The sequence below is a fragment of the Amphiprion ocellaris genome, chromosome 2 (genome assembly GCF_022539595.1).
Source record: "Amphiprion ocellaris isolate individual 3 ecotype Okinawa chromosome 2, ASM2253959v1, whole genome shotgun sequence".
Classification (NCBI taxonomy): domain Eukaryota; kingdom Metazoa; phylum Chordata; class Actinopteri; family Pomacentridae; genus Amphiprion; species Amphiprion ocellaris.
The window spans coordinates 36,303,481-36,324,627 of record NC_072767.1 but is presented as its reverse complement, the minus strand read 5'-3'; the positions used below and the strand labels follow the sequence as shown (position 1 = coordinate 36,324,627).

General features: G+C 43.8%; 1 protein-coding gene across 14 annotated transcripts in view; it reads left to right on the top strand.

Moving 5' to 3' along the window:
- dab1a (DAB adaptor protein 1a) overlaps positions 1-21,147 on the top strand; it is a 229,809-nt gene that overhangs the window by 154,654 nt on the left and 54,008 nt on the right. For 11 of the 14 annotated variants that reach the window (XM_035955514.2, XM_055015355.1, XM_023286399.3 and 8 more), the window contains one exon: positions 13,589-13,872. In XM_035955514.2, coding sequence (XP_035811407.1) covers positions 13,803-13,872 — 70 coding nt within the window. In that variant the 5' untranslated portion in view covers positions 13,589-13,802. Of the gene's footprint in view, positions 1-10,114; positions 10,272-11,081; positions 11,612-12,506; positions 12,532-13,588; positions 13,873-21,147 lie in introns of those variants that run through there. The other 3 variants (XM_023286397.3, XM_035955515.2, XM_055015360.1) reach the window with 3 other exon arrangements.

The window sequence follows — 21,147 nt, the reverse complement described above, 5'->3', positions numbered from 1 at the left end:
TGAATCAGAGCCACAACTTTTTGAGCACTGTTGGACTGTATAAAATAGTTAAGAAACTATGGAGCTGATGAGAACATTTATTAAAGAGCCCTCTTGTGAGAACTGTGATGAGCATCTCTAGTGCTCATTGTGGGCATTAATTAAAACTTTCTCTGCAAACTAAGTTTAAATTGCATCCGTGCTGCAGCCACAATGCAAGAAGAATTAAAGCACTTCCTCCTCCAATTATTGGATTCAGAGGTGCCACCACTTCTTCTTGCTTAACAGATACCAGCACACACTGATGTAGCTAAAATACAGGGTCACCTCTGGGAGCATCCGGGGTTCAATGTTGTGCTCAAGGACACGTTGACACCATAATCTATCTGCTGGGCCGCTCATATATTTGAACAGAGCCATTGCAGCCATGTATGTAATGAGACTTCTGCCCTTACTTTAGTAGACAGATGGACCCAGCAATGTTCCAGCCTTCCTGTCTGAAAAGGGCCCTAAAGTGAGGCAAGGCTGTGTTGTGACTGGGCCAAGGAGGTTCTCTGGGGTGATGCTGTAAATTAAGACAACAGCAGAAATGGGAGGGATGGTGGAAAGGAGGAACTCTTCCAGGTGTTGCACAGCATTTAATCACTCACCTGTGAGACTAATGAGAAGAGCCGGCAGATCACACGCACACAACACACACCCATATGTGCTCGCATGTACACGCACACTCGTAGACTGGTGGGACTAATTACCTAAACTCTACTACAGTGAACACACCGCCGCAGCATGGCTGGTAAAGGCTCAGATCAACGCATATACACATACATGACAGCTTGCCGCTGCTTCCCTAACTCATTACACCGCTCATCTCCTGCTCCTCTCCTCGTCCTGTCGCCTTCTGAAGGAGTCGCAGTAAGAGGAGGAGGAGGAGGTGGTGGGAAAAAAAGGGAGCTGCAGAGTGGTAGCTAGCTGGTCAGGAAGCAGATAGGTAGAAGCAGCTATTCTCCATGCGAGATGTGGCTGCAGGCAGCGCTACAGGTAACAAACACATCAGTCACATACGCAGCGCACCTGTTACTGTACAGATGGCAAGCCCTGGGAGAGAGGCAGGCAGAGCAATGAAGAAAGATGAGCAATCAGACAGAGAGAGAAACACAGAGGGGAAGAGATAAAGGAAAGAGGGGGAATGATATTTTTCATGGGCAGATTGTTAAAGAAGATCGAGGAATGGGGGAGATCAGGGAGGAGGAGGAGGGGTGTGTGTGGTGGTGTTAGGGGAGCTGCACCTGTCTGTGAAATGATGGGGAGTATGGGCTGAGAGAAAGATGGAGGACAGAGTAGGAGACGGGGAGGGATTTCCTCACCTGTGTTTTCCGCCTGGAGCAGATAGTTCTGTGTAATCTAGTGAGTGTATGCTCTCTGAATATCATTATACACACACACACACACACACACACACCGGCGTCTTTTTTTTTAATCTGTTCCTCGTTCAACTCAAGAAGTAATCCTCGTCATTACCTGTATCCTCATCAAAGATACTGCAATATTCTCCAAAGCACTTCTTGCGCCTGAGATCTACCATTATCATTGTTGTCCTCTGTAATCATAGAATAAAAGGTTCCAGTCTATGTCTGTGTGTATGTGTGTGGGTGTGTGTGCATATAAATGTGCAGATGTGGTTGTGGCCCCCAGCTACATATCTTAATCCCCTGTCTATTAGCATATTCAGAATTCTCCTTTAGCCGGTGGAGGCATCTGATAGGCTAATTTAAAACCCCCGCTGGCCTTCATCTTGCTCCAGGAAGTGAAGAGGACGCTGCGTCTTGGGAATAAGATGAGAACGGGAAAAAAAAAAGAAATGCACCAGCCTTTCCTGTCACAGTTACTTTCTTCACTGATGTAGCTGAATTCTCAATGAGCTGAAGGTAGTCTGGAATCAAGGAATATAAATTTTCCATCAAAAAATGCAAATTTTCCATCAAAATCTAACTCAAAATTAAAATCTTTGCTTTGAATTATGCTGCTATTGGTGTTTAGTTCATTTTTGGGCTACTGATTTGGCACTAAAGTTTCATTTTTCATTTGAGAGCAGGTCTTCTCTCAAAGGGTTTGCTCGTGAGGCAGATAAAGAAACCATTTTATGATCTTCTAACACCAAAATTTGCTGTTATAAGTATTAGTACACTGAATATTTCTCAAAATTCCTCCAAATTTACATTATTAAAATTCCTTTTTAATAATTGTGTTGATTTTATCTTGCATTTAAATTTCAGCAAGCAAAGGGATCCTTGAGCGAATACCTTTCTTTTTAAAAACACTACGACATTGATTTTTCTCCAAAACCATTTTCTGTTTTGTTCAATAACTGCTGTTGCAGGAATTAAACGTGACATTCATGAATGTAAACGTTCTTCCATGTTTAACCGCATGATATTAATGAAATATAAAAAATCCTGTTTAACACTGGCAGAATTTTTGAGGCGTTTCCATAAAAATGAAAAAAAAAAAGCTTAAAATATGAGTGCTTCTTCTTTCTGTTTCAGTTTGGTCTCCGTCTCATAGGCAGAGAGGATCTTTAAAGCAGTGACTGAACATAAAACACAGTCTTCACAAGTGCAGCCTTATGTCTTATTCCTGAGAAGCAGAGAGGTCATCCTGCACAAAGACTATCCAGTGGCTGTAATATTAATCCACATAGATGCAATGGAGCTCATACAGGGCACACTCACAGTCAGCCTCAGTTTTTCTGTGTTTGGCAGTGTTGTATGCACTGTGTGTGTGTGTGTGTTTGTGTTTTAGTGTGTGTTCCAGAACGAGGGAGAAAGCGAAGAGGAGGAGGAAAGGGAGAATCAGATTGCCTATTCCAGTCACACAGATAGTCTTCCACTCCTCAGCCTGTGACAGCACATTTCCTTCCCTCTTCATGCTGGTTGCCTCTTCTCTACCAGCTCTCCCCCTCCTCTCTCCCTCCTCCACCTCCTCCTCCTCCTCTGCTCTCAAATGCAAATTCAAATTAGCTTTATTGGCATGACAGTGATCTTTATGTAACCTAACATACATTAGAATAATAATAGTCAAATTCTGGTCGGTCTTTGTCTTTTAATTGAAGCTGCCGCCCTTTACCTTCCTCCTTACTGTTTTTCTCTCCAGCTCTCTCTTCCTCCTCTTCCTTTCTTCCTGCCCCCCCTCCTCCCGCCATCTTTTTTTCCTTTCTTCACAGCTCTCCCTGGATTTGGCGGCCCTCTGTGCTGGTGTATGTATTGGTATCATTAGCAGCTACACTATGATGGATGGCACCGAGAGGCTGGGCTCTGAAAGGGTGGGACTCTGCCTAAGCACACCATCATTACCTGCACCACATGCACATACATACAGGCACACAAAAGCACGGAACATACACAAACACACCGATACCGTGTGTGCAGCTGCGTATCCACGCCTAAATGCATTTACAACTTCAGCATGTCCGAATCAAATGACGTCATTTGACTCAGATGGAAAAAATGACTATTGAATTTAGACGTCCCAGCCTTTTCTGTCTTCCCCTCGCCGTGCCACACACACACTTACAAGCACTCACGCTCAGGAACACACAGCATTTTGTGAGTTTTAAGAGGTTTGTATTGACTCAGAGCCCCACAGGGAAGTGAATGCCAATAGCCCCTCCACTCTCTGTGCGAGTTCAGACAGACCAGCAGTCCAATAGACCATAGGGTGCTAAAAGGGTCTATTTCGAGGAGCTGGCAGAAAGTTTCACCTCCAGGAACTTTCACAGACTCCATTTGCAGCATGAGATTTTTTGCACATTGCCATGGTGTGTGTGTGTGTGTGTATGTGTGTGTATGTGTGTGTGTGTGTTTGGTGGAGAAATGTTTGTAAAGTTCAAAGAGTTTGGAATTCAAGAATGGAAATTATGCAAATCGTGTCCTGACTATGACAATCCCGTACTGATTCACTCTCAGGCTGCAGATGAGATCAGAAAAGTTGCTGTGGTCTTTATCTGGGGTTGATGTGCTGCGCGTGTTCGTGAGACGAAGACGGACAGACAGCAAAGTAGTACAACAAACAAATATGAAGTATTACATGGGATGAAAAAGTGTTCAATTTCAAGCCTACTGTGCCAAATATGGGAGCTGCTCTTACTCCCTTGTGAAGCGACGTGGCGGCTGATCATGTTGTCAGAGTCCATAAGAAACAACAGGGCCTTATTAAACGCGGACACTCAGTAAAGATTGATTTTGTTTGGCTGTCTGTGTTTTAACTGGGAGGGCAAGTGACTGTGACAGTGTGCGTGGGCGATTAGACGCAGGAGGCAGGAGCTGTGACTGACTGATGGCCACTCGTAGCAGGATGCAGCAGGGGAGGGCCGGGGGAGAAGATGTACTGGTACCCACTCGGGAATTTCTCCCAAGGGTGGAAGGGGTAATTTGAACCTCGACATTCCCTCTGCACTCCCACTGGGCTCAGAGGACGGAGGTGGAGAATCCCCCCACCCACCACTGCAGCACAGACAGACAGAATTTGTCACCATCGATAAAGTTCACCCATTGGCTTCTCCAGATGTGTTGGCAGCGAGCTGCTCAGCTAGCAGCTAGGGCTCGCCGGCGGCTTGCAAGTGAAGAAGTTTGGAGGATGTCACTGTTGAAGGTTTACCCTAAAGCATCCTTAGCTTCCTTTAGTCTCTGCATTCTCTACTCTGCTTCCATCCAGTCCTCACCCTTTTCTATATCTTGTCTTTCCCTTCCTACTTGAAAGCATGTGCAGAGACTGAGTAGAACTGTGCTGTTTTGTACTTTGAATAACTTAAATGTTCCCACAAGCTGCTCCAAACAAGCCCCAAATGCTGAGACGGGAGTAGTTATACACTGATGGGCCAAATGTGCTGTTGGTCCCTTTGTGTACCAGCAACACAACCTCCACCTCCTGAAGCATGGACTCTACAAGACCTCTCAGGGTGTTCTGGACTATTAAGACTATATAAGACATTAGCAGCACTTCTTGTAGGGTTTCTCAGTTGCCACTTCAGATCAGCTGACCAGGAGCACAACACAATCTTTTCAGTCATTTCAGAGATGTTCCAACCCAGTTGTTTGACCATAATAGTTTACTATTGTCAAAGCCACTCAAGGCTCTTCTCCTGCTCATTTTTCCCGCATTGAACAACGCCTAATCTGTGAACCGTCATCATGTTGTGACTCATCAGTAGAGCTGCCCTGATTATTTGCATTGCTAATTAGTCTCATGATTATTCTCTGGATGAATCCACAAGTTGTTTGGTCTATAAAATGCCACAAAATTGTTTTAAAAAATGTCAATCATTGTTTCCCAAAGACTAAGATGATGATCAAGTGTATTGTTTTGACCATAACCCTAATATATTTAATTTACCGTCAAAGAGGAGTAAAGAAACCAGAAAATATTCAGTTTTAGGAAGCTGGAAGCAGAAAATGTATACATCAGTTCATCTGTTATTAGATGGTGGATGATTATTAGTTGACAGCTAATCAATTATTATTGTGTATTATTATTATAGTGTGTGTGTGTGTGTGTGTGTGTGTGTGTGTACGTGTGCTTGTGTTGGGAGCACTTCATAGTGAGTTTTCAGGAGCCTGAAAATATGCTACGGATGCTAGAATCACACGTTTTCCCTCCTGATACAGTATTTCAAATTCAGCTGTGGCTGAATCCCAGCAGTGTACAGATCACTTCATTTCCTCAAAAAACCTGGAATCTAATTTCGTCACCATGTGGAATTTCTTGAAATCCTGTAAAGTAGCGTGAGGCCAGATTGCTGTGACACTGATTAAAAAAGGACAGAATGAAGACTGAATTTTTGTTATGACACTGACAGAAAACTGTATTGTGTCCTCTTAAAAAGGCACATACACCAGCATGTCATACTGGATCCCTGGAGTCCTGAGAATTAGCAATTACAAGACGTCTGCAAAGTCCACGCTTTGTGATTTGTGTTGTGTATTAAACCCTCCTGTCTGACCTTCACTATCAGCTGTTCATTAAAGGGGAAAGAACAAAACACATCAAACAGCTGCACAACTTCACAGGCTTCATTGGAGGACATAAATTAGATCAGACTATTGTTGGACACATCCAACAATTATAGTCTGACCCATTTTTAATTTATCAGACAGGCTGCGGTCTCCAACAGTCACCTGTAGTATTATTGAATAGACATAAAACCTTGATTTTTGCTGATCTCGTCACAGCAGACTTCAGAGTTAATGGTTTTAACTGTTATATATAATATGCATGCCTTACCTACATTATAGGAGCAACTTGTGTCTTGTTCACTGTAGTTAATGTCAGTCCAGCTGCTGGAAACAGCTGCTCGGCTGGAACAGATGTCCACAAATACTGACAAATTTTTCAGTCAGGAAGCCTTTCAATAATCTACTGCCACTACTAAAATGTATTTATATTCAAAGCAGGGGAATGTCGCTGATGCAGTTCAGCGCTTTTTAAAATATTTCGTCAGAAACATGTGGAATTAGAGTCCTGCTGGTCCTGAATGTTAACAGTAACTACGGGGCCGGTGTCTGCTCTCTGACACTCCTGACCAAACATCTGCTGCCGGCTTCTGTTCAACAGCCTAGTTTTGGGATTATCATGATCCTCGGATAGCTATCAAAATCAGACATCTGCCAGACAGCAAGCCAGAGAAAGTTTGACAAACATATGCTGCAGTATGCATCAAAACACCTGTAACTCCATGAAACTGGTAGGAGGCTCCAACTAGTGGTGCAACTAGATAACACCAAGGATTCGTCACTTTCTGCAATACTGCCTGATATATTTTTTACTTAATTTAGTTATTAAAACTATTTAATTGGTTAATGTTTCATCCTAGTCCATGTATACAAGAGGGAGAACTGAAAAGCTGTACATTAACAGTAGATTTGAATGCATTTGTGGGTCAGTGGCTGTCTGGTTGAATGTCTACATATGTGTGCACTGCAATGGGCTCCAGCACTGTTTGACACTGCAGGGGTAAGTGGTAGATGACGAGTGTCCGCATGCGTATGCAGTGTGGGGTTGTCCCTGGATTGTGTAATGCTGATTGTTTCTGGGTGAAATGTCCAGACACACAGTGAAGCAACAGTAATCCCACATCTTCATGCCCCTGTTCCATCCATCTATCTGTCTCGCAGCGTCTGCCTTCAGAGGCACAGTTTGAGACGCCCGCGGTACATCTTTGTGCGCACTTGTCTGCCTGCGTGTGCACACGTGTGTTTGTGCAACAGCGCCGTGCGACACCATGATTAAGTGTTTTGAATAATTGATGATTGCATCCCTCATTAAGTCTCAGTCTTCTGCTCCGGCAGGCTCCGGCTCTATTTTTGTGCACCAGAATCCTCTCCTCTCTTCTCTTCCACTCCAAAGATGTAACGAATCCATCACTCACTTTAGGGCTCTGCTGATGGGGGTCCAGAGGGGCTGTGGGGAGATCTAAATCATGTTGAGTGGACATTTTCACCAGGCCAGCAGCACAGTGGACTGAAGCTTGGTGATGATGGTTTTGCAGAGGAAAGAGTGACCCCTGGCTTTGGAGCTGCAGGGGATACACAGACTGCAGCAGGCCAAACTCTAAATTATGCTGCTAAGCCAAGAGGTTCATTTCCTGACCTCCCCTGCAAAACCTCCTTTCCCTCTTTTTTATGGTGCCTCCCTGTACACAATTTATGTATTCATCCACCCACCGCTGATGCATAAAATTAAATAAGTAAAGACCCCATGAAAATAAATAAAAAGCTTATTTATTTATATGTGAAGGGGTCAGGGAAACGGTGATGGTGGTGTGTGTTTGTGCCGTGCTCTGTCAGTCATGAAAACCTATTACCATATTGCTGACATTTGGCTGTTTCTGTTCGCTACAAGCTACTATAAATCACTGAGTCACTCCTGGAGAAGATGGAGCTGCAGTTCTACCTGCACATGTTGCTTAGTGATGGAGATGAGGAATAACAGGCTGCAAGTTCTGGCTGTGTGAAGGCCGTCTGTAGTGATACATCTTCTGGAGGAAGGTCGCAGAAATGCTTAAGTGTCAGTCACACCCTGAAGGCAATCGTGGATTTTAGCAAATGCGTTAGTAGAGAAGACGATGCAGGCTGCTGTATGGTGGAAGAGGGTTGAAGGAGGCAGCGAGGAGATCAGACAGACAGACAGAGAGGTGGAATCAGAGTGCAGGTTTGTTAATAAAGGCATATCCACAGTCTGACAGTAAAGCCGCTGCTTCCTCTCTGCGTTAAAAAAGACAGCCTTACACACATTGTTGAGCAGGACCAATTTACATCTTAGCACATTAACGAGGCAGAGGAGAGAAACACACACTCTCACATACACAGGGGAGGTGCAGCGAGAATGAAATTCGTTTTCATCTATTTCCCCTTAAAACATGAGAAAGGAGGAATTCCCCAAAGAGAGCAACAGCGCTTTGATATCTACAGCCTTGTGTCTGTAAATAGGTTAGGTGAAGACGATGTGTGTGTGTGTGTTTGTATGTGTGTGCGCTCATGTTTTTGTGTTAAATCTGCACGTGCACACGAGTCTGTCATCTTGTGGGGTATCCTATTTCTGGCAGGAGGTTGTGGGTGGGAAAGTGTGTGTATGTGTGTGTTTCTATTTACCTTTTTCCTGATGAGGCCTCTGCTGAACGTTCCTTCTAGTCATTCAGGCAGGCAGGGAGCCATGCGGAGCACCTAGAGCACCTCACAACCTCGTGTTTCTGTGTTTCCCTGCAGTGTGCTGTTGTGCAGCCTGGTGGCCTGGCTGGCTGCCCGCTGAACTAGATGCACTGTTGTTCTTTTAGGACTCCGGGCCTGCTGCAGTAGCTGCTGCTTCATCCCCCAGACAGCCGCACTTTTGAGATGCTGTTTGTATGCGCTACGGATGTAACCACTGTCGAAGGAGCAAGTTTTCTTTTGCTTTCCGTAGCCTCAAGAGGAAGTGTCTGAAATCCAGCGCCGCTAATTTGGTGTGGGAGTGGAGCAGCTATTTAGATCTGTGTCAAAATGCTCTTTTTTAACCAAAGGCATGGTTTGTCATGCTTTTTGTTGTATTATGGTGGTTTGAGTTCTGATGACGCGCATTTTGACACGTTGCATCTTTGCAGGTGTACCGTGATTTTGTGTTTCTACTTGACAGCCAAACTCCATGTTGAACCAAACCATGCAATTCCAATGTGTGGTTGCACAAGAAACCAGACAGGTGTTATCAAGGTCAGCTTTTATTGGAGCTTTAAGCTTCAATGTAACTGAGACGTTTCTGTGGTTTGGAATTTGCCCTGATCTTTGTTCTAGTTTAATCTAACAGCAGCCACAGTGTTACCTAACTTTCTAAACAGCCGTTTCCTGTGTTAATGCTATTGAGCTTATTTTGGATTAGAGATACAGCTAGTGATTATTTCTATAATAGATTCATCTGTTTGTTATTATCAGGATTAATCAATTAGTTAGTTGGTCTACAATATGTCAGAAAATGGAGAAAATGCCAGTCATAATCTGCAAAATCCACAACCAGGTCTTTTAACTGATTGAGCTTCTCAGTCAGCAGTCTAATTCATTGGGGGTATTATCAGTTCCTGTTACATAAGCTGAAGAAAAGTGATGAATTGTCTCATTTGAAAAGCTCTAACTAGGTAACCTTTGACTTTTGTTGTGCTAGAAGAATGAGCAAAATGATTAATTGATTATCCAAGAAATGTTTTAGTCCCATTTAACCCTAACCCTCCCACACCACAATAAGAGCCTGCACCCACTCCTATAACTAGTTTATGTCTTCTCTTACTGATTAACTTTGATTGAGATGAATTAATTATTGATCATTAACTCATCATGAATTCTGATTAAGAAAACAACTTAAAATTTTCTTAACTCAGCATCTACATCATGTTTTGTCCTGGGCAGACATAAATTCAGTTGCCATGCTCATGTACGTATCATCATATATTATTTACACTAATCTCCTATAATATTAAATGTGAGGTTGGAGTTGAGGATGTTAACTTCATTTATTTCTGAGTGATGTACAAAGTACAGTGATATGTAGCAGTTAAGTTGGGTGTGACATTGAACTTCAACCCACACACACACACAAACAGGCTATTATATTACCAACATGTATGTCTTTTCCTGTAACCTCCAATAGTTGATCCATTACCCTTTCTTCCATTCTCGTCTTGTTGCGCTCCGTTTCATTCCTTGCTGCTCTTTGTCTCCTCCTGAGCACCACTGAAGCTGAGTGGACTCTATATTTTATCCACCACGGCTCATAAACGGGTAGGTTTTATATGCTTAGTTTGAACTTTTTTCTTAATAGAACAGACATTTATTGACATTTATTTCTCTCTTCGTCTTGCCTGCGTTCAGTCAGTTCTATCGGTTCTATCAGCTGACATTTAAAGACGCATTTAACCATTTAACCCTCTAAAAACTACATTTGATTTTGTCTGTTAATGTAGGTAACAGACACATTGTTCATTTACCATGGAAACATCTAGAACACAGCAGGATGTCTAACCTTTGCACGCAATTGCGGTTAATTATCAACTAGTGGAACTCAGATGAGAGATGTGTTGGTGATAAGGGATCAGTGCGGAGGTGTCAGGATACAAAGGTGGAGTTGGTAAAGTGTGTGAGGTGGTGGTGGGAGTCTGAACTGAGTAGTGAGGAAGGTAGTGTAGAGGTGGTCTCTGTGATTATTCATTATTGAGATGGCAGGAGAGCTGAATGAGTGGAGCCACTAATCTAACTCTGAGCCTGATGGACAGAACACAATTACCCTGAGAGAGTGGGAGGTGGGAGAAAGGGGAAGGAGGATAGTGAGCCAGCACCCACCCTCCTCACCCACCCACCCACCATCTCTCCTTTTTCTTTCTTTTTTCTTTCCACTCGCCTGGCAGACTTTACTGTAGCTGCAGATGATTTCTGGGCATTAAGCTTCTGTTGGCAGCATCCTGCTTATGGAGTCACACACACACACACACACACACACACATACACACACACACACACACACACACACACACACACACACACACACACACACACACGCAGATCTACACATCACCCACTCGCGCCTGTTGGCATCGCCCCCATTTATGGACGTCCAATTTTACTGCTCATTCCCTTCTCCTCCTTTTCCCTCCGCTCTCGTGTCTCCTCTGGTATGGCTTCAGATTGCTGTCTAAATCCAGACACACTAAGCCTTGTTTCGCATCCTTCTCTCTCTGCTGCTGCTGCTACATTTAGCTTGTGCGTTGATTCCAGGTCAAACCGCCACTACAGTGCTCGGGATGGCTTTTGATGGTGCTGCGCTTCCCTTCACTTTATCTGTCTGTGTGCACGAGGTGGGGAATTTGTACAGCTGAAGCTCGACATGTACTGCTTTTTTTCTTTCTTTTTTTTGGTGAGAAATTAGCTTCTTCTCCCCTCTAGGGACTGTAGCTTTAGATGTAGAAGTATTCCACAAGTCTCCAGAGAAACAACCATATGTCTGGAGCCTTGGAGACTGGAGAGCAGTGCTGCAACAGATTTTTCATTTTCAGTCACAGAATCTGCGTTCTTGCTCATTTTCACCAGTGAAACAGTGCTTGGATGGGTCGGACCCCTTCACATAAGTGAGTTCTCCTCTCATGGGAGCAATTTTGCAAACAGAACCTAAACTGTAAACTCAGTTCTCAACATTTTCCTATTATATTGTTGGTTGTGCACTCAAAGAAACGTGTCTTTGAATTTAGTTTTTTTTTATGTAGTTGGAGAAGAGAAGCTGTTTTAAAGAGGGTTTTCTAGACTGCCTCTTTTTCTGGTCCAGTTTGAGGATTAACAGACTGTAAACACAAGCTCCAGATGCTGCCTAAAAAGACTTCACAGCTAGAAGGAGGAGCGCAAATTCACAGAACAAAAAGGAACAGAGAAGAGAGGGACAGACGGGGACTTGTTCAGGGTTAGAGCTGAAGCCGCTCAAACTCCATCCTTTCTGCTCTGATTGTACTTCCTTGGGCTTTTTTCTCTCTCCCCTTTTACCCCCTTGCTCATTATCTTACTCACCCACTCTATGTTCCCTCACCCCTCACTTTCTTTGCACTCTGTTCATTTCTCTTCCCTCTAACCCCTCTCTCTTCATACTTGCTCTCTCTCCATCCATTTGGTGGAACAGTGCTGCTGATAATGCCTGTAATTGGAGTGACTCACACTTTTCCAGTGTGTTTGGACCAGATAAAGAATATTGTCAGCATTTTGCCGACATGGCCTCTGCTGGCAGAATTAAATGGACTCTGTTCTGTTCTGTCTGCAGCAAATTAAAAGCCTCTCAATTCATCTGTTCTCGCCCGAGGCTTACAGGGGCCTCCTATTCACACAGAAACACCGTGGAGAGGGGGAGGACGAGAATAAGAGAGATTCCCCTCTTCCCCAAGAAGCGCCAGTCTTTCTGGTTTTGTTCAAAATCTGCACTCGGCCACTGTTAGATGGAGATGGAGAAGGAATGGGGAGGTCAAGACTGATCTTGTCTGAGGAGAAGTGAAGAGCAGCTCAGGAGGTAGTCGCATTCATTATGTAGCATGTCAACTTGCAGCTGTCTCCTGCTGTCTTTGTACTTCAGCATCTCCAAGTAAGAAAGGAGCCTTTCTGCGTTTGTGTACGCATGTAAATGTGCTGTTTTCATGCATTCATGCGACAGGGTTGGAGTGTGAATCGGAGTGTTTTTGGCTGCTAGTTCGTGGTGGCCACTGCCAGTCAACACTTAAGAATAAAGTAGCGGCAGATGGGCACAGAAGGGACAGAATGCTGGGGCCAGAGGGGCCCGTCAGGCACTGGACGGGAACCAGAAAGGGCAACTTGTCTGATTATGGTGTTAAGAAGAATTTCGTACAACCTGGATCTTATTAATTTCAGCCATCTTTCCTGTTGGCAAGAACACTGGAGCCGCTGAGCTGATTACAGACGTCTTGTAATGAAAAAAGACCAGACAATGCAATTAATATTTGACGCCAGGTCATCCCACCTCATCTGGAAAAATAAACCCAAACTGCCCTTTGTGATCATCCATTATAGTTTATGGACTCACTTTCTGGTTCAACTTTGATTTACTGTATTTGCTGAAGTTGTGTGAACACAGTTTTCCTGTGCAGTAAGAGATTGTTAAAGTCATATAAACTCACATTTGCAAATAAAGCAGTTTGGATTATCTGTTTGCTTGTTTGCTTGTGTCTAGGTAGTGACTTCTGAAGTTAACTTGGTGAATATAATGATATAAGTAATAGAAGTGAGGTCTAAAACTGATAAAATAGACCACCATTGTCAGAGTTGTGCTTTTCAGCCTGTTTAAATACTTAATATTTGCAGTCAGAAGTGGATTGAAAAGGCAGGATTGTTTCTCAAGAAATGTCCTTGCTGAGGCACATTATTGACAGGAAGCACAACGTGTAGTGCAGGTCTCTCTTGACTGTTACCATGGGCAACATCTACTCAAGACAGATCAGAAACGGGCTCATTCTCATGCCTGCTGAGAACTCGCGCTTGGTTATCGCCTGCCAAGAGTAAGCACAAGCCTAACCGAAGCAAACCTGTCTCTTCCTCTGTCTTTCCTCCCTCAGCTCTCTGTGGGTGTGTGTGGGATGTTGTGTCAGGGCTGAAGCCCATCCCTCTCCCATGAGCCTGTGTGCCCACACACACACCTGGCGCCTCCACGCACACACCCGGCGCCCACGTACGCACAGCCGGCACTGACGCTGTGAACTGGACCCTTGGAGCCCAACGGATCCCAGCTGAGCCAAGCGGAGCGGACTCTAGCCCAGTTGGAGCCTGAGGATGTCAACAGAGACAGAGCTACAGCCAGCGGTCAGGCCCAGCAGCGTCAGACGGGACTCCAAGAGGAAAGGTAAGAGTGGCGTCGCAGCCAGAAAGTTTGGTGAAAGTACTCATATTTTAACAATATTAACTTAAGAGATTAATCCACTTATTACTCAGTGGGAAAGGAAATCTCTTTGTCCTGTAGAGAAAGGCTTTTCACAGACATTTTGACTTAAATAGGAAAAGCTCAGGTGAGTCAGCGTACACAATACCAGCACCCTGAAATGGGATTCAGCTGTCATTAATTAAGTTATTTACAGTGGTGCGTTCCCTGCTTTAACACGTCAAAATGTCTACTGTGAAAAAAACCTGCTAGCATTAACAGTTAGGAGAGAACAGTCCTGAGATTTTACTGACTCATTACTTTGTAAGGTATTACAAAAAGTACTATTAGACAGACTTAATACAGACTAATCCAAGGCGATAAAATGATAGCTAAAAGTACGGGCAATAGACACTTCAAATAACAACGAGCAAATTATTTGATACAATGTTTGATTGTTTACCTTAAATACATTAGATGTCTCTCCCCATGAAAGTGCTTAATGAAAAGTTTGCTTGCATAGACAAACCCTGAGCGTGCTCCCTTCCTGGCTCATAACAGCCAATCATATCTCTTAATAATGGAACCCCTTTGCCTTCCATTGCTCTTTTGTGGCCTTCGAGATCTCTGTATTGCCAACGGCCGCCTGGACCTCTTGTCAACAGACCTGATGAAATTTAGTTGTTAATAATTAAGTTATTTTGCAGTGGTGCTTTTCTTGCTGTCTTCTGTGTGAAGAATACCGCAGCATCACCAGTTAGGAGGGAACAGTGCTGAGATTTCATGAACTTATTACTATGCAAGGTTGTGTCCTCACTATGGGTTAGACCAGTGGTTCTCAAATGTTTTCTGCCAGGCCCCCCTTTGGAGGACAAAAACTGCAGCGTTGCATGCTCACATTTGATCAACTATCTTTTTACAAAAACATTATGATCACCCTGAAATTTCTTAAGAAAAATAAGTTCAATTTCAACAGTATTATGCCTCAGTTGATCATTTACACATTACAACTGACAGATCACAGTTTATCTACAAAGGCACAAAACATTCAGTCTCAGCTATCTGGAACTGAACAATCTAGTATTTTACTTTATGATCAAAACAACTTGTCAAAGTCTAGAAATTATTTACAAATTTACACTTTACAGTTAATCTCAGTCTCAGTCTCAGTCTTCACTGTAATTTTTACACTTTACAAAGTAGTCCCGCGGGCCGAAATGGACCATCTGGCCGGCCAGTTGTGGACCACGGGCCGTATGTTTCACACCCCGTGGTAAAAATAATCAGAATAGATGGGCCGAGGTGGTGATGTGATCAAGTACGCCGGTGTTCCAGTTGCATCTTAACGATGCATTCTTGGTAGCCCATATTTGCCAAGTACACACATACAGACTTGCACAATGACCAGAGCAGTTTGTGCGCCACGAAAAACAGGCCGACGTTAAAACAATAGTTCAGCTAATTAGTTCCATGTAGACCGACCTTTTTCTCCTGGTAGCTCGTGCCCCACTATTTGAGAAGCACTGGGTTAGACAGACTTATTACACACTAAACTTGGACAATAAAATGACAGCAAGTACTGCCGATAGCAAAAAGAAGTATTTTATCAAGTGTTTGATAGTTTTATTTAAATGCATTAGATGCAAATTGCTATGACAGCACTGCACAAAAAGTTTGGTTGCATGAATAAATCCAAGAATGTTCTCTTGCCTTGCTTATAACAGCCAGTCATATCGCTTGATAATCGAGCCCCTTTGCCCACCTTTGCGCTACATGTAGCTTCTGAGGTCTCCTGTTAGTCAGCAGCTACCAAATCTCTTGTCCACACACCTCCCCTGCTGGAAGCTGTGGCTTTCAGGGACTTGTAGTTGCTGTTAGGAGGAGGGTTTTCACAGTCTGAAACCACCCATGATCCTGTGTTTCCCACCATCTCACCTTGTAGGACTGACAGGCATGGAGGCAGGGTCCCTTAACCTTAGTGCAGTGTGGCAGCTTCATCAGATTTACTATCCATGCACCTCCGGGCTTTTTCCCACTTTATTTAATGTGTTTCAAAGTGGATAATTCTTTTATTCTTAGTTATTTTTATTTGTGTTTCAATTTATTTGTGTGTTTTTCATTGTTGTACTAACCGTAGCATTTTTACCTCTGTACCTTGAGAAATAGCTGAAGTGATTAATTCACAGGAAGGTGGTTAAATTCAAACTCGTTTCTGTTAAAAACTGGTCATAAAATGAGCAGTAATTACCAACTGCAATGAAACATTTTATCTTGATGAAATTTTCAGTTATTCGCCTAGCTTTATTACACACACACAGATGCACACAAACCCACTTTTAAGCACTACTCATATCTCTGTATTAATTGTGTCTTGATGTGCTGTTGATGGCGGTTTGGGTTAGACGACGAAACGCAGTGCCGCTGTTGTTCACAGCTAATTAACAGGTACAGAGAGGGGGGAGGCTCAGTAGGTTGCTACCAAACAGGTGCAGGGAGTGTTGTGTTTTGATGAGGAGCAAAAAGATCCAGGTGTGAAAAGCTCCAGAGGCAGGTAGCTAGCAGGTGTACGAGAGCAAGCCTGGGTGGTCTCAGAGCAGAGGTGATGCCAGGGGCCAGCCTGGCAGCCATCACCCAGCTGCTCGGTGCCACCTGCCCGACCGCCAGAGTGACGCCCGGCATTCTCTGAATAAGCATCTGATTGATGTAGCAAAAACTCCGGACGCCGCTGGGACGACACTTAATGGATGCACGCAAGCACACGGAAACACACACACGCTCGCTATCACCTGCAGCAGATGCCTCATTGCACACGGCGCGCCTCAGCCCCTGCAAACAAGCACCGGTTCCCCCCATACACAGTGTGTAAGGGAAGGCTGAATGCCTCTCATGTCCTATTTAGAAACAGTATTGTTCTGCTGCAATGGAGATCATGTTCATCATTCAGACTGCTCTCCATATTTGGAAGATGCAGACACACACACACACACACACACACGCACACACACAGACACACACACAGACACACACACACACACACACACACACACACACACACACACACACACACACACACAGGGACTGGGATTGAAGCCCAGAAGAGCATATGAGAGGGAAGATGAATGGGTTGCCTTCAGCATCGAGACTTGAGGGTTCTGCTGTCTCTCTCTCTTTCCGTCACACACACATACACACACACACTTGCACACAACCATTACCCTATAAGTTGTCTCTATCTGTATCTCTTTTTCTACAAATGGGACATAGAATTTGCTCAGCTACAGACTCATTGAGATTGGCTCACACCGGGTGTTTTCATCTTTCCTCTGATCTGGGTCATTCTTCTCAACAGACACACACATACACACATGCATGCACACACACATGCACACACACTCTCAGCAGGGTGATGAAAGTCAAATGCAATCACATACCACACACAAGCAACGAGCGTGCTCAGGGAATCGGAAACTTCGTTAACGTGCCTCCGTGTGTATGACCTGAAACCCGTGTGTTTGCGCAGCACATACATACGTTTCCGTGCAGATCCTCTAGAGTGGCTAAATTTGAATGAAAATAGATCCACCGAATCGCTGATTGTCATGAGGGCGTAAACGGTGGCTCGGTTTGCTGTGAGAATCCCTGCAGGATAGTCCCTGTACTCCTCTCACATCCCTCCTCCTCTTCCTCCTCCCACTCCTCAGACTCCTAAATGACCTTGTCCTGGATAAGTGAGACACAGAAGAGAGACTGATCATGAAGAGAGAGAGTGAGAGAGACTAATGAGTCAATGTGAATGAGAGCTGTTTAATCTCAGGCCTTTGTTTCACAGTTCTATGGAGAAGAATGTAATGAAAAAGACTATGGAACTGCTACGTGTCACACATTAATCACAGATGGTGTGTGCTCGCTATGTGCATCACCGTGTGTGCTTTTTTTTCCCCCTTTTTGTACATACACAATTATGTTTCATTTGTGAGCCCAGGGGTCATATTTCTAAGAGCGCTTTATTCTCAAGTAGAAGGATTTTACTGAATTACCCTGACAAGCTCGAGATAACCTTTGACCTTTAGAATTTGCATGACCTGAGCTTGAATAACTGCAGCTCTTTGACAAAGAATTAGTCGTACTGGTGAGGCTCGCTTCTTTAAGCATAATAGTCTTTATTAATCCTTAATAAATCCAAAGAGATTACCTCTCTCTGTCCCTCTCTGATTTCCTTTCGCTCTCCCTCCTCCAACCTCTTCTACTCGTTTATGCATGGCTGTTTATTTCACTCTACCGATTGCAACCTTGACGTTAAGGGAATGAGCGAGACTCCAGCGAGACGCCTGGAGTGGATGTTTGTTAATTAGTATAACCGTTTTTTGTTTTTTTTTAAAAGACATGCATTTTGATATTCTTCATTATCAATAAAACATGAAGTTGACTGTCTGCCAGTACAAACACTTTTATGTGAATGTGAAATTAGAACAGCGAGCCAACTTGACATTTGGGAAGAGCCCAGCAGCTGCAGACAGTTTTGTCTCCACTTAAAACTTTTACATCTCAGCGCCCACCTTGCTAATGAAGTATGATGAACCATGGATGCCTTACTCTGGGGAGCCTTTGAATCGCATTTCCCACTTTCACCGTGTGAGCAAAATCATCCTGACATTACAACGCACCATTTCAACAACACTGCAGTTTGTTAAATGTAGTGTAATTAATATAATTACACATTACACTTAAGCTGTTACAGAGTGGTGACTGAACGTATGCTCCCGCTTCTGCTTTACCCTCCAGAGGATCTGTAGTTTCTAGTCAAAGCTGGGTACTAAGATTGGTTTGTTAACTAGCTGGCTGAGAGATAGTGCAGTTGTCTTCATTTTACAGTGCTCTAATTTAGCTCACTTGTGAAACAGTTCTAAAGCGAATTGTCTGCATTTACTTACAGCTTGAAGTTCAGCTTCTATAGTGACTCCATTGTGACAAAACTAAATAAAAGAATTCAAAATAGTGAAATCCCTCTTGGTGAATAAACTGTGCTTATCTCAGTGAGGTTGGCATCATGCCCGTATTGTTGTTTCAATCTGTACGGACATTATCGGGTCTGTGAATGAATATTTGAGGCTCGCCAAATGTTGGTAAATTGTCTACCCAAAGCATCCACTTTGGCAGGTAACCAGCAATCATTTGGATCATATGAATACCGCTGATTTCTAAACCCTGACATGTAAACATAGCAGCACTTTATTTGGGGGATTTATGTCCCACTGTGGCCAACAGATGATGAAGTTTTTGTCTTTTCTATTTCCAGTATCGCATCCATAGCATCGTTAGGCGTTGGGATAAAACGCTCACTGATGACTGTCTGTCTTTCGCGATGTGACACTGAATATGATTACAAGTTCTAATAACTTCCGCTTCTGTCAACACATGCAGTCAACTGTCATCAGAGCTCTGAAAAATCACGCCTCACCCACAATGGGTTTCATTTATTTATTTATATGTTTGCTGAGGATGTGTGGGAGGGTGTTTTCTACAGTGTAGCTGGCAGCCAGCGGCATGAAAAGAGTGGTTAAGGGTTATAGCTGTGCAGCTGTTAGCCTTTGTGTTTGTGTGTGTGTGTGTGTGGACGTGTGTGGGTGTGTGTTTGCTCATCTCTGGTGTGCGATTAGCAAACACATTATCTTCTTCGTGTGGATATTATGCACACATCCAGTCTATCTGGCACAATCACTGCAGCCATTTACTGTGATATCTTTCCCTGGGGAATCTTAGAGCACAAACAACAGCATTTTGTGTGTCTGTGTGTGTGTGTGTGTGTGTGTGTGTGTGTGTGTGTGTGTGTGTGTGTGCGTCTGTGTGTGTGTGTGCGTGTGTGTGTTTGTGTGCCTTCTATGAGAGGTAATCAGATCTGTTCCCTCCAATCAGACAGAGATTAAATTGAATTGGCTGTCTGCTGTTGTGGTTGTCAGTGGAGGGCAATAGTGGATACTGTGGGGATGGAAGACAAAAGCGACACTCAGTAGCAGATAGTGACACACACTTTCCAAACGTGGCTTTTCCAGCACTGAAACTATGTTTAGAGATAAGTGCCACCTTTCAGTTCTCTCCTGCTCTCCTATGCCATTCTCTGCCATCAGTTTATTCCTGGAATATTTGTGATCTATCTGTCCATCCTGTTGTCTACCTTTTCACCACTCTGTGCTCTCATCATCTTTTTATCCATCCACTTTTTCCCCTCCTTTCCAGCACTATAATAACTATGGAGGGGAGATAAGGGTGGGGAGATGCAATCGGTCCCATTCCCAGGTAGGTATCTAATTCTCTCTCTCAGCAAACCCACATCCTCTTTCTGTGCAGCGGCTCCAATGACACGCTCTTCTGCCCCGATTCCTGAGTGTTCAAAAAGCTTCATCGAAGCTTTCAAATGTGACCACACTGAATTAGCATTCAAAACGCCTGCCTCAAAGAGAAAATATATATCAGTAAAAGCCTTTTATTTGCTTTTCCCCAGACTTGGACTGTGTGTGTGTGTGTGTGTGTGTGTGTGTGTGTGTGTGTGTGTGTGTGTGTGTGTGTGTGTGTGTGTGTGTGTGTGTGTGTGTGTGTGTGTGTGTGTGTGTGTGTGTGTGTGTGTGTGTGTGTGTGTGTGTGTGTGTGTGTGTGTGTGTGTGTGTGGCTGCAGTGGCTTGTGTACTCTGTGATCTTCTCAGTATGTTCAGCTTAGTCCTCTCCTCTACACTAGTTGGTGTGGCTTTGCCCACCGCATCACTAACTACAGTCTCCATAGCAACAGTTTGCTCCCTGCTCATAATTTGCACAAAAAGAAAACGTCCCAATGTCACACACTGGCTTTAATAGAGGCCGATACTCTCACCCTGCTGTGCTGGTTGAAGGACTGTGCGCTTAAAGGGCATTTCTCATTTGTTAGAGGTTGACAGACTGCTGTTTTCTATTTCAGCTTCCTCACAACACACGGTCGGTTTGTAGTGCTGATAGAAGACACATAAGTGCCATACTTTGAGGTATAGCAAAATCTGTAGTCTGCATTTTTTTTGTCTTCTCGGGAAAGTATACTTCAACCATTCCATTTTGTTGTATTGAATGCAGGTAGCTTAAAGTTACGCTGTGGAGTTTTTGACCTCGAGTGTTGTGAAGTTTTTTCATGAATGCAGTGCATCCCTGTGTTGTTTGTCTTGTGCAAGGTCATGAAAACACATACACACCCAGGTAATGCACATTCCTGCCAATAGTTTCATGTTTGACTAATCTGCA